Genomic DNA, 12,352 nt, shown 5'->3' with positions numbered 1-12,352 from the left:
GGGACACCTGGCAACCCTAGCCGCAGCCCCTGCCCGGAAAAGCTCCCACACTAAGCACCTGGGGGATTTAGGAGCACCAAGCAGTGGGCACAAAGCACAGTCACACACTTGTGCTCCCAACTCCCTTAGGGCTTTGAAAATGCTCCCCTTAGACGAGTTAGAATCAGTGTCCCCGTTTCACAGACGGGAGCTGAGGCCCACTCAGGGGAGTGGCAGGGCCAAGGGCTCTGCAGCAGACCTGGGACTTGAACCTCAGTCTCCCAGAAGTTCCACAACCAGCCCGCTCTGCTTTGCTAAAGGAGCAGGCGGGACTGTTTGTGCAGGAGGAGGAGCTGGGCTGGCTGGCTGGCTGGGGCAGGCCACAGCAGGGCTCAGCCCTTGGCCTGGCTGAGAGCGAGGAGAGGCCTGCAGGCTGAGGGGCAGTGTGACGGACCGGGCCGTGTCTGGGCACAGCTGAGGGCGTCTGCTCAGGGCGAATTGCTCAACTTCGGGGCTCCTTACAGCCCCCAGACTGGTGACCTCTCCACACAGGCCACAAACCAGTCCCACAGAGCGCTTCAGCTGCCTGCCTGAAGCCTCACGAGCAAAACCCCTCCGGCACCCCAGCAATATCCATGCCCCCGATGGCCCCGGGCCTCATACACCGGTGGGGGTCCTAGCACCCAATCCCACCTACCCCGAACAAGTTCTGTCTGGTCCCAAGAAACCAGCCACAGATCCCTGGTCAATTTACCCTCTGGATCTTACCCACAAATCATGCTGAGCCAATCCTTTAGCATCTAACACCTAAAGGTTTATTATTACAATAAAGAAAAGCATGAGAGTAAGGTTGTTAAAGGAATAGTATGTTACATGCACCGAATCTCCCAGTTCTCGATGCAGCCTCTAGGAGAGATGTTACAGCTGCTTGTTTAAGAGTTCTTGTTGCACATCCTAGGGTCAGGATGGGTTCACAGGTCTCTCGGGCTCTTCGATCCCTGCAATGCTGCCTCTGGAATGAAGTGCTGAGCTGAGAACCAAGATGGCATCGACCACATGGCCTATTTATCCCTCCTTCCTGGCCTCTTCTTGGCTGCAGGACATCACCTGGTCCTCAGCCTCTCTCTGCTGGCCGCTCTTAGCTGTCCGCCCTCATGCTTTAGGTGTGTCCTTGGCCCATTCAGTGCCATTGTCCCACAGGGCCTCGCTAATTAGCATGTCCACAGGCCGGGCTCTGCCCAATGCTCAACCACATGCAGAGAAATATTCAGGATCCACACAGACTACAGATTCCTAACTACACACACAGACGTTATACAACCACATAAATAGCTTACATAGGACTATCAGATAATAAGCTTCTATTCAGCACCCCACATGGCCCCCTTTTCTACCATTTTCTGGGGCCAGCACCCCCACCTATGGGTGCAGCAGTGATCTGGCTGCTCCCCTCAAGATCCAGTAATGTGACAGGCAGTGACTGGAGGAGCTGCCTGGGCATAGACTGTAACCCAGGGGCCCACAGTGCAGCAATCATCAGCAGTGTCTGTGTCTCCCCAGCCCCCATTCAGAGCTGAGTACAGGTACCTCCCCAGCCCCCTCCCCACCCCCGTCTCCTGCTCACAGCAGGTCAATAGGGTTCTCCCATTCTTGGGCCTCTGGTTCCCATGCAGCTGCTCCCAACAGGAGTCCCTTGCAGCCCGGCAGGCTGGGGCAGGCCCCATCTCTCCAGCACCAAGGTGATGACGGATACAGACACCAGGAGGAGCGAGACGAGGGTGCAGCCAATGGCCTAGCGGGCAGGAGATGTGGCCGGCCCTGCAAATGGAAAGGACCTGGTGACAGTCGGGTGCAAAGTGGCAAATGGCTCTGCAGTGCCAGCACTAGGCACAGAGCAGCTGCCGTGTAGAGACCTTGTGTGAGTGCCCAGAGGGCTAGATCTACAGGGGATCATGCTGCAGGGGGCATGTTCCCCCGACAGGAGGCCGAAGTGACAGAGGCTGTTGGGGACTCTCCTCCCTTTGCCCAGGTGGTGTTGGAGGAGCAGGGAAGGACCCAGGTTTGCTCAGGCTGCACCAGGACTTGGTGCAAAGGCCTGACAGGAGCCAGCAACGGACACAGCAGCCCAGACCCTCTCGCCTCTCCCCAGTATGGCTGGCAGCTCACAGGGGCGACCCCGCCCTGGGCACGAGGCCTTGGCACCGGCTGTGGGCTCAGGAGGGGGCGGACATGGGACATAAGCGATGCCGAAGGGAGGGGTGTGGGCATTAGAGGCCACTACCATTGCCCCGCCCCCTTCCCCGCACCTACCCCTGCCCCTGTTCTGAGGCCACGCCCCCACTCATTCCACTCCCCCCTCCCTCTGCTGCTTGGGCTCCCCCACCCTCAGGGTATGTCTACACTACCCCGCTAGTTCGAACTAGCGGGGTAATGTATGCATACCGCACTTGCTAATGAAGCCCGGGATTTGAATTTCCCGGGCTTCATTAGCATAAGCGGGGAGCCGCCATTTTTAAATCCCCGCTGCTTCGAACCCCGTGTAGCGCGGCTACACGGGGCTCGAACTAGGTAGTTCGGACTAGGGTCCTATTCCGAACTACCGGTACTCCTCGTGAAATGAGGTGTACCGGTAGTTCGGAATAGGCACCCTAGTCCGAACTACCTAGTTCGAGCCCCGTGTAGCCGCGCTACACGGGGTTCGAAGCAGCGGGGATTTAAAAATGGCGGCTCCCCGCTTATGCTAATGAAGCCCGGGAAATTCAAATCCCGGGCTTCATTAGCAAGTGCGGTATGCATACATTACCCTCCTAGTTCGAACTAGGAGGGTAGTGTAGACATACCCTCACTCAGGTTCGCTGGCCTGAGGCTGGGGTTATGGTGCAGGATGGCTGGGGAGTGGGGCGCGGGAGAGGCTGCGGGTTGCAGGCTCTGGGACAGGTTCAGGGCAGCGATGGGAGTTTGGGTGCAGACTCAGAGGCAGTTAACTGTGGGAGGAGGATCCAACAGGAGGCTGGGGTTTGGGGTGGGGGGTGTCTACCCCAGCTGCCTGTGAGATACTAGACTGACTCTGGTTTCCTTGTGTCTCCCCGGCTGGGCTCTCACTCCCACTTCTCCTCTCAGGGTCCCTGCCGGCTCCCCTGCTCTATCTGAATGCGTCCCTGGCGCCTCCAACCCCCGCTCCCCCACAAGCCTCACGAATGTGGCCCCGACTGAGACATCTCACTCCCCTGGCACTCCAGCCCCAGCACAGATTAACTCTCCTGGGTTCCAGGGAGAGTGGCATTTGCGGGTCCCTCTCAATCTGAGGGGGGGCCAAAAATGAGGGATCCCCGAACCTCAGTCCTCCCTGTCCCTTCCCCTCACCTCAGTGAGGCTTGTGGGTTTTGGAAGAAGGGTTTTTGTATTTTGCTTTTCTCGTGTGTGGTCCCCAACTGGTTTTTCTGGGGGTCAGTGGCCCTGGAGACAAAAAAGGTTCCTCATCCCTGCCTTTAATAAAGAAAACTTTGAAACCCTTTGTGGGAGACAGAAATTAACATTTTACCTTATTTAAAATGAAGTTTCCTAAAGTTAAAACACCTAATCTGTGTAAACATTCCAATTAAACCAGTCACCCAAGCACCAGCACTAGCACAATGGCGCCGCGTGATGATGCAATGGACGGTGCGCACCCAGGCTCCTCCCCTCAGCTCTCTTCTGCACCCAACCGCCCCGTCCCAGACCCCAAACTCCTCGGTAGAAATGTGGCCCTTGACCACTTGCCAAAATGCCCCCCCCCCCCATTAAACATTATTGACAAAGCCTGATCCAAATGTTTTTTGAAACGTTATTTAATCAGAATTTAAATACATTCTATACAATTGGGAGGGTTGGGGGGAGGGGGACGCAGCTGCTGGCTCCTCAGCTCCTTGTGCTCTCACTGGCTGTCTTCCTGCTGCAAGGGAAGCAGAATCCGTCACATTCATCCCTGGGGACTCAGGGGTACTGGGCCCCCCCAGCATTTCCACCCTCCTCCCCCCTGCGCTGAGACTTGTTCTGCTCTCTGCTCACCCCCCGTCAGGCCCGCAGGGTGAGCTTCTGACCCACCCAGCAGGGACGTGGGGTGGGGGCAGCATGAGGAAAGGGGCGGGGGACTCCCTGAGGGGATGGGAAGGAGACCCTGGCCCTGCCCCACTCTCCTGCATCTGCTCCGGCTGCTCACCATGTATCCCAGGAGCTGATGGGCCTGCCCATGCAGGGCGTGGGCCAGGACCAGCCCGGCCTGGCTGGGGCGCCTCAGGGGGGAGCGGGCAGCGAGCAGAGCCTTGTCTAAAAAGCAGTTCTCCTGCTCTGGCGTGAAGAGCTGCCCAAAGACCTGAAATCAAGAGCACGGGAGGTTTCAGCTGACGGCCCAGAGCCCGGCCCCAACTCCTGGGGCTAAAACAGCTTCCTCCTTCTGCAAACTCCCTTCCAGACCCTGCACCCAGACGCTCTCCTCACCCTGCACCCTAACCCCTGCCCCAGGTCACACCTTCCTCCTGCCCCCAAGACCCTCCCAGACCTCACCCCCTCCGCACAACAGAGCAGCCCTAGGCCACTGGCCAACATCTTGGAGCGACCTCCATCAAAAAGTGTTGCCCCCCGTCCCGCCCTGCTTCCCCTTCTATGGGAGAACCGGGGCAAGGTGCGGCGCTGCCCCTAGGAAGCGCCGCCCCTTTGAAACGCCGGGACAGCGTCACAAAGGGGCAGCGCCGCCCTGTCCACGGCTCGAATAGTCGAGGGAAAATGCATCGACCATTCGATCAGCGACTCCCCGCTTCCCACCCCGCGTCCTACCCGCACGAGGGCCCCAGCCAGCCCCACCCCCGAGCCCTGCCCTGCCCTGGCAGCGCGTCCTTACCTCTCCCACCCTGACGGTGTTGCTATGCGCCAGGACCCATCTCTCCTTATAGTAGTGCCTGCACCACAGGTCCTCTGCCTGGTGGATGTTGAGGCCTGCAAGAGACAAACCAGGGTGATTCTGCTGGCAGGTCTGAGCCCTTCCCCTCCCACGGGTCCCTGCAGGCATCCCTGGGCAAATGGAGGGGCACAGGGGGCAGAAGGGGAACACAGAGGGACGCATCCCCCCTTGGGCCAGTCTGGGGAAAAGGGCTGGGTCCCCTCCCCCCGCCGCCGGCACCCTCAGGGTGTCCCTGGGGCCCAGGTCCCGGCTGGGTTCCTTACCCCTGTGGTGCAGGAGGAGTCGGTACAGGCTGTGCACCCCCTTCCGGGCCAGCCGGCTGACGTCTTCGGATGGGTCCGAAATAAAAAGGCCCAGCTGGGCCACGTGGTGACCCATCCTCGGCCAGTCGGCGGAGTTCTGAGGGGAGAGAAGAGGGGGGGTCCCTCAGCATCCTGGGGCTGCACGTCCCATGCTAACGGCCGCCGAGGCGGTTCTGAGCTCGGGGACGGACAGAGACACCTCCCGGGGCGGGGCGGGGCGGGGCGGGGCGGGGCGGGGCGGGGCCGGCCTTGCGAGGAGACAACCCTGAGCAATGGCCCCGACTGAAGGGTCACTCCGGGGGTGGAACAAGGGGATCCACTGACGGCCACTCCCCAGTCTGGGGCCCAGGTGCCCCCCGGAAAGGCCCAGGGTCGCCCCTCCCCGGGGAAAGGAGAACGCGGCCCATTCCCGGCCCATTCCCAGCTCTGCCTCCCGGGGACGCTCCCAGCCCCGCGCCCTGCAGCCCCAGACCCCCCGGCTCCGAGGTCACTTACCTCAAACCCCGGGAGGGTGGTGGCGACTCCCAGCAGGGCCGTGGTGCTGCCAAGGGCCCTGGCTCGCTCCTGGGGCAGGCGGGACTCCAGCCACGGGCTCAGGTGCTGAGGGGGAAAGAGGCAGGTCAGGACCCGTAGGGAGGCGCCGGTTCTGGGCAGAGCCTGGGGCTCCTCTCAGACTGTGCCCCCCCCCAGCCACTGACACAGCTCCTCTCTCGGCCCCCCGAGGAAGCAGGGCCAATGGCCCCGTCGCCCCCACGGGGCTCACCTCCATGATCAGCTGCAGCCTGACGGTGTCTGGGGACTCGGCGAGGAGGCTTGCCAGTAGGGCCTGGAGGTCGACGGGAAGGGCCCGGATGAACTGCTGCAAGACAAGGGGGAGCCCTGGGTCAGAGGGGGGTTGGGGAATCCAGGGTGCAGCCTTGAGCAGGGTCTGAGCCGCCTCGCAGAGCAGGGAGGAGCCCAGGCTGGGCATGGAAGGGACGGGCCCCCAGGGAGAGCAACGGGAAACCTGGAGGGAAGGATTCAAACCTGCAGCTTCTTCTCTCCCTCTGCCCCCACCCCCACTCCTCTCTGGAGCTCCAGCCCAGCCCGGGAGCAGGGCCCGGAGGGACGTACCTGTGTGTGGATGGGCTCCTGCTGCCAGTCCCCAGACACAGTCTGTCCCACGGCCGCCCTCAGCAGGGGGCTCAGGAGCTGGGCCTGTAGGGGAGGCTGCAAGGTGCTGGCAGGAGAGAGGGGCAGAGACTGTTAATTCAGCAGCAGGGCTGTGTCCAGACTCAGGGGGTTTTTCGGGAAAAGTAGCCTTTTTCCGAAAAAACATCACCTGCGTCTAGACTGCAGTCGCGTTCTTTCGAAATTAAATCGAAAGAACGCGGCTTTTCTTTCCACGGCAGTAAACCTCATTTCACGAGGAAGAACGCCTTCTTTGGAAAGTGCTTCTTTCGAACGAAGGCGTTCTTGAATGGAACTAGGGCTTCTTCGAAAGAGAGCATCCAGACTCACTGGGTGCTCTCTTTCGAAAGAGGCTTGCAGTCTAGACATAGCCCAGGAGACAGAGACTTTCCCACTCCCTGGTCAGGGGATCTGCTCTGGGGGGGAGTCGGCGGGGGGGGGTCGGTACCTGAGGCTGCAGGCGGCGTTGAGGCAGTCGGCCAAGACCAGTGGGGTGGGGGAGTCCTCCATGATCTCCTGTGAGACCCAAGGAGACAAAGGGGCGTGTGAGGCTGGGGCCCCCAAGAGACGCTCACACGGCCAGCGCCCCCACCCAGCAGGATCCAACCCCACTGCCTCCCGCTGGCCTGTAGCCCCCCTGCCCGGCACAGGGCCCCTCCCAGCACCCCCCTCCCAAACCGGGACCAGCTCAATCCTTGTCCCCAGGCCGTCTCCTGCCCCTCACTGCCCTGGTGACCAGCCTCTGAACCTCCTCATCCCTGCTCCCCAGGCGCATCCTCAGCAGCCCGCTCTGCTAACCTTCCAGCTCCCCCCCCCCATGGCACGGGGAGACCCCTCCCTGTTCCGAATCCCCCTCCCTGTCCAGCACCCCAGACCTGCCCCATTTCTGTGTCCCTCCCTCCTCCAGCATCCCCACCCACCCTCCCCATGTCCACCTCCCCCTCCCCCTCCAGCATTCCTGGCCCCACCCATCCCATTTCCAGCACCCCCACCCGCCGCCATGGCCCAGGCAGACCCCTGTCCACCCCACGTATCCCCTCCCCTCCTCCCGGCCGCCGCGACTCGCTCACCACGATCCTGGCCATCATGGTGTCCTTGCAGCAGCGCGGCGCCAGGGTGTCCTCGCCCCTTTGGAGGGCGGCGAGGCAGGCGGGGGGGACGGCCAGGAGGAACCGCTGCAGGGCGGCTGGGCTCTGCACCCCAGAGAGAGTCTGTGAGCCTGGGGCCTGCCTGCCCCCCACGGACAGCTGCAGGGCTCAGGCCTCCCAGGAGTGGAGGTGGGAGCTGCCGGTTGTCCAAGCACCCACACTCCCCCCCCAACTGCTGCCTCAGGCTTGTGGGGGCCCAGCTGGTGCATGACAAGAGACCTCAGCTTGGGGGGCCCAGGTCATGCAGGAGAAGGGGCCCCAGGGGGATCCCCAGGGACAAGCCCCTCCCGGAGGGGGGGACGTGCTGGGAAGGGGCCGGACAATCTCGGGTCCCCCCCCCGTGTGGAGAAGGTTCCTACCGTGTCCCGGGTGTGGAGCTGCTCTTCAATATCATAGATGGCCCCTTCCTCCACCCGGGAGTCCATCCGCTCCTGGCAGAGCTCCGCCGAGGTGCAGGGGGGCTCTGTGCGGGAGGGAAGGGACCAGGGTGACTCCAGCGGCCAGCAGGGGTCACGCGCCCCCATGTCAGGGACCCAGGGCAGGTTGGGCCCCACACGCCCCTCGCAGGGACCCATCCCCCTTCCACCCTCACATCTGCCAACGCCCTCAGCAGAGCCCCCACCAGGAACAAGAGAGCCAAGCAGCAGCTCCCGCCCCCATCCATTGCCCTGGCTGCGGGGCAGACACTGGGGCTGCCCCCCCGTGTACTGGGTGAGCCCCTGGGCCCAGCATGTTCACGGCCCCTCACCTGGGTCTGAGCGGCTGCAGGAGGTGGCCCGGCTGCAGCTGGAGGCCCAGGCGCTGCTGCTCACTGAGCTGGACCCACAGCTGCAGGGGCTGGTGCGGAGAGGCTGGGGGCTCCCGGAGACTGGCAGGTCCCCGGGGGCCGGGCAGGGCGATGCCCCCTGGTGGTAATGGGGGCTGGGCTCCTGGGGCAGGTGTTTCTCTCCACAGAGGAGGCCCCAGAGCCACCCTACCCGGCTGCCCCGCTGGGCTGGGTCCCGCCTTCCCAGCCGCCTCTGGAGCCAGGTCCGGAGGGGCCTGGCCGGTGGGCGAGTCGCCCCGAGCTGGTGGGATTCAGCTTCCCCGCCCGCGGGGACGGAGGAGCTGCTTCCCACCGGCCCTGGGGCCATCTTCAGGGCTTTCCGGAACCACAGCCTGATGTGTTTGGCCATGCTGCAAATGAGGGGAGCAAAGGGGAGCTTGGGGCGCAGCCTGCAGACCGAAATCCAGGGGTTCCAGCTCCCCAGAGCGACTGCCCCCAGCCCCCAAATGACCCCTTGCTTATCGGCTCGGTCTTGCACAGGCACTTCTGGCCCTTGACCGAGGGCTGGGCCTGCCTGGAACCCAGCCGGCCCCGGGCGGGATCCAAACCCCTGGGGGCTCTTACCTTCTGCAAAACGCTGTCCGGATGTGGAACTCACAGAGGACAAAGCAACTGTGAGCAGGAGACGCACCAGAGCTAAAGCAACCGGGGGTCTCCAAAGTCCCCTGGGCCCGCCCCCCCCTTTATCAGCCTGAGATGTGGGTTCCTCTGTGAGGTCACCACCTCCCCACCTGCCCTTTGCCTGATCTGCTGAGGGCTGCCCAAAGCCCCTGTGAGGTCACTGCCCCCCCCCCTCACCTCACCCTGCCAGGCAAATGTCCTGCCTCTGGCCACCCCTCTGGGAAGTTGGAGCCATTCCTAGGGGTCCCCCCCCCACTCCCTGACTGGGCATCCTGCAGCCAGCAGCTCCAGTAGCCCCATAGGCTGCTCCCTGCCCTACGCTGCAGGCTTCTTGCACAAGAACTGTTTCACACCGGAGTTCTTGCGCAAAAGGTCTCGTGCAAGAGCACCTCCACCCTGCCATGTGCTTTTGCACAAGAGTGTCCATGGCATTGTGAACGCTTTCTTGTGCAAGAAAGCTCTGATGACCATTTTAGCCATAAAAGTGACTTGCTCAAGAAGCCCCTGGTGCCCGTCCACGCTGCCTTCTTGCACAACAGCTCTTGCACAAAAGGGGCTTATTCCTCGTGGGGAGAGGAATAACTCCTGTGCAAGAAGCCCTCTTTTCTGATGCTTTACTGCAAATTTACTTGCACAAGAATTCACGTGCAGTGTAGACGCGCCACAAGTTTTTGCACAAGAACAGTTGTTCTTGAGCAAAATAACTGCAGTGCAGGCGTGGCCTTGGTGTCACCCAGCACTGGACTTCCTGGCCAGGAGCAAGAGTTAGAGCCTCCCACTCGCCCCGCTGCCTCTCACGGGCTCCCGTCCGGCCCCAGCCCTGGGCTTTGCCCTAGCGCATCCCAGCAAGGCCTCTGGCCTGCACTAGACCCATTGACATGTGGAGAATCCACCACTGCCCTGGGGCGCTTTTGTCTATGGGACTCGGACTCACAGCTGAGCATGGAGCCTGATTTCTCCCAGGACTTGGGCTCTTTCCTGGCCAGGCCCTGGAACTGGTTCCACCTTTGTCTGCCAGGGACCGATACTGTCTCTCCAGGGAGGCCCTGCAGTGCAGGCACCTTCCTTTCCCCCCTCCGGAGCAGTCATTGTTCTGCACCCCACAAAGCAGTGGGGGGCTCCTGGCTGCCCCAGCTCCAATCTCTGAGCTTCTCTCTCAACGGGGGCCAGGCCTGGAGGCTCTAGTCCCCCTGGGTATGTATTTCTACACTACCCCGCTAGTTTGAACTAGCGAGGTAATGTATGCATACCGAACTTGCTAATGAAGCCCGGGATTTGAATTTCCCGGGCTTCATTAGCATAAAGCCGGCGCCGCCATTTTTAAAAGCCGGCTAGTGCGAACCCCGTGCCTCGCGGCTACACGCGGCACGGGCTAGATAGTTCGAACTACGTAGCCATTCCGAACTATCTGTACTCCTCGTTCCACGGCACGGGGTTCGCACTAACCGGCTTTTAAAAATGGCGGCGCCGGTTTTATGCTAATGAAGCCCGGGAAATTCAAATCCCGGGCTTCATTAGCAAGTTCGGTATGCATACATTACCCCCCTAGTTCGAACTAGCAGGGTAGTGTAGACATACCCCTTGAGACTCACTGGTGCTGGCTCACCCCCTGTCCTGCTCGTGGCTCCGTTGTCCTCCTCCCCACAGCCCCCCCCAGCTCTAAATGCTGCTCACATCAGTTCCCCTTCCCCGTGGCCAGGCCCTGCAGGGCTCTGGGGGCTGGTTTGCTGCCCTCAGCCCTGCAGTAGCCTGCTCCCCAGTTTGCAGCCCCTCCCATCATGCGTGGGGTCTCCTGGTACCGGAGGGAGGACGGGGGCAGACCAGGAAGGTTAATTTGATGTTGCAGCGGCAGGAAGAGGAGGGGTGGCGCAGAGGAGCTGTCAGTACATTATCCCAATACGCCATCCCAGTGCAGGCGTCGCACTCAGCTCTACCTGCAGAGGAGTCTCTATCTGCGCTGAGCAGAAAGGGGGTCTAGGACACACACACAAGTAGCCCCAGAACCACGCAGGAGCAGAGTCGTTCTGCGAAAGGGAGAGGTTTATTGGGTCTGCGAGGGCGGCCGTAGGGGGGTGTCGTGTGTGTGCCACTCATCTCCGTCTGGGCAGCGGCACCGGTCGGGCTCAGAACTGGGCACAGGACCCGACCACGGCACCATCGATCTCCAGTGTATCGATCTGCTGGAAGCCGCGGCAGAGCTGAATTGCAGAACGGCTGCCCATTGGCAAAGACCTTGAAATGCTGGTTCCTGCAGCCGATGGAGAGGAACCCACTCCTCCTGGGGGGAGGAGCAGCCAAGAGAGGGACCCACTCAGACCGGTCTGGCAGCGTGACGTAGTGGAACCAGCGCTGCCTAGGTAGGGTTTTACCTCCCCCCAGTTTGCTTCTGAGACCGAGTTTCCCCCTCTGCCCCATGGGCTAACAACAAGGCACTTTACAAACATTCTCTGTGTCATCGGCATTGTATGAAGGGGGAAACTGAGGCATGGAGCGGCATCTGATTTATATAGCTCAATCCAGTCCCCACCCCTCTCGGTCTGCAGGAAAAGAAGCCAAGTGCTCTTGTTCCCACCAGTCCTCCATTCCCCTGCTTCCACCTGATGTCAAATACACAAAGCTCACTACTTCTTCTTTCCTGCACTTAAGCCAAGCAGATCAGGATGGGGAGGAGACATGAGGGAGCCCCCAGGCTCTTGCTCTTTCTCGCACATACACACACATATATTACTTTAGAAAATGCCAGGTGTGAGCTAGAGGAGAATCTCCATTAAATGTTAGCACTATAGGGCATATGATACATACATAAAGCATTTACAGTCCATCCAGCAGAGGGCAACAATACACCCCGCACACATGTAGCTCCCCCTCCTTTTCCAAATGCCCCAAGATTTAAACTACTGGAGACTACCCATTAGCTGCTAGTTGTATAGGAACTATGGGTATGTCTACACTACAAAGTTAATTCGAACTAACAGCCGTTAGTTGGAATTAACTTTCATAGGTGCTACACATACAAACCGCTAGTTTGGACTTAATTCGAACTAGGTAAACTTCATTCTACCAGGAGTAACGCCAAATTCAAATTCAGTAGTTGGAATTAAGGGCTGTGTAGCCACTTAATTCGAAGTAGCTGGAGCCCAGCCCTCCCCAGGTTCCCCTGGTGGCTGCTCTGGGCCAAAGCAGGAAAACTCCTCTCCTCTCCCCTGCCCTGGGGCCCTTAAAGGGGTAGACTCTGGCCAGACGGCACTTGCCAGAGCCAGCCCTGCCAGCAGTCTCTGCCCCGAACCAGCGGCTGCAGGATGAGCCAGGCAGCCAGTGCCAGCGAGCCGTCCCCCCGCCCAGTCCCCCAGCACCCAGGGGCCAGCCAGGG

General features: G+C 61.0%; 1 protein-coding gene across 1 annotated transcript; it reads right to left on the bottom strand.

Moving 5' to 3' along the window:
* Positions 1-5,136: 5,136 nt before the first annotated feature.
* On the bottom strand, positions 5,137-7,582 carry LOC149521601 (maestro heat-like repeat-containing protein family member 7). The gene is made up of 6 exons (XM_089773346.1): positions 7,458-7,582; positions 6,836-6,903; positions 6,331-6,436; positions 5,713-5,817; positions 5,179-5,314; positions 5,137-5,147 (listed from the first exon to the last, which is right to left on the bottom strand). The coding sequence occupies exons 1-6, from the start codon at positions 7,473-7,475 to the stop codon at positions 5,137-5,139; spliced, it is 444 nt and encodes a 147-aa protein (XP_089629472.1). The 5' UTR covers positions 7,476-7,582.
* Positions 7,583-12,352: the final 4,770 nt, after the last annotated feature.

Source organism: Pelodiscus sinensis, chromosome 25, assembly GCF_052426305.1.
Source record: "Pelodiscus sinensis isolate ZL-2025 chromosome 25, ASM5242630v1, whole genome shotgun sequence".
In the NCBI taxonomy this organism is placed as follows: Eukaryota; Metazoa; Chordata; order Testudines; family Trionychidae; genus Pelodiscus; species Pelodiscus sinensis.
The sequence above is the reverse complement of the archived record's forward strand: the minus strand, read 5'-3'. Positions and strand labels throughout refer to the sequence as shown.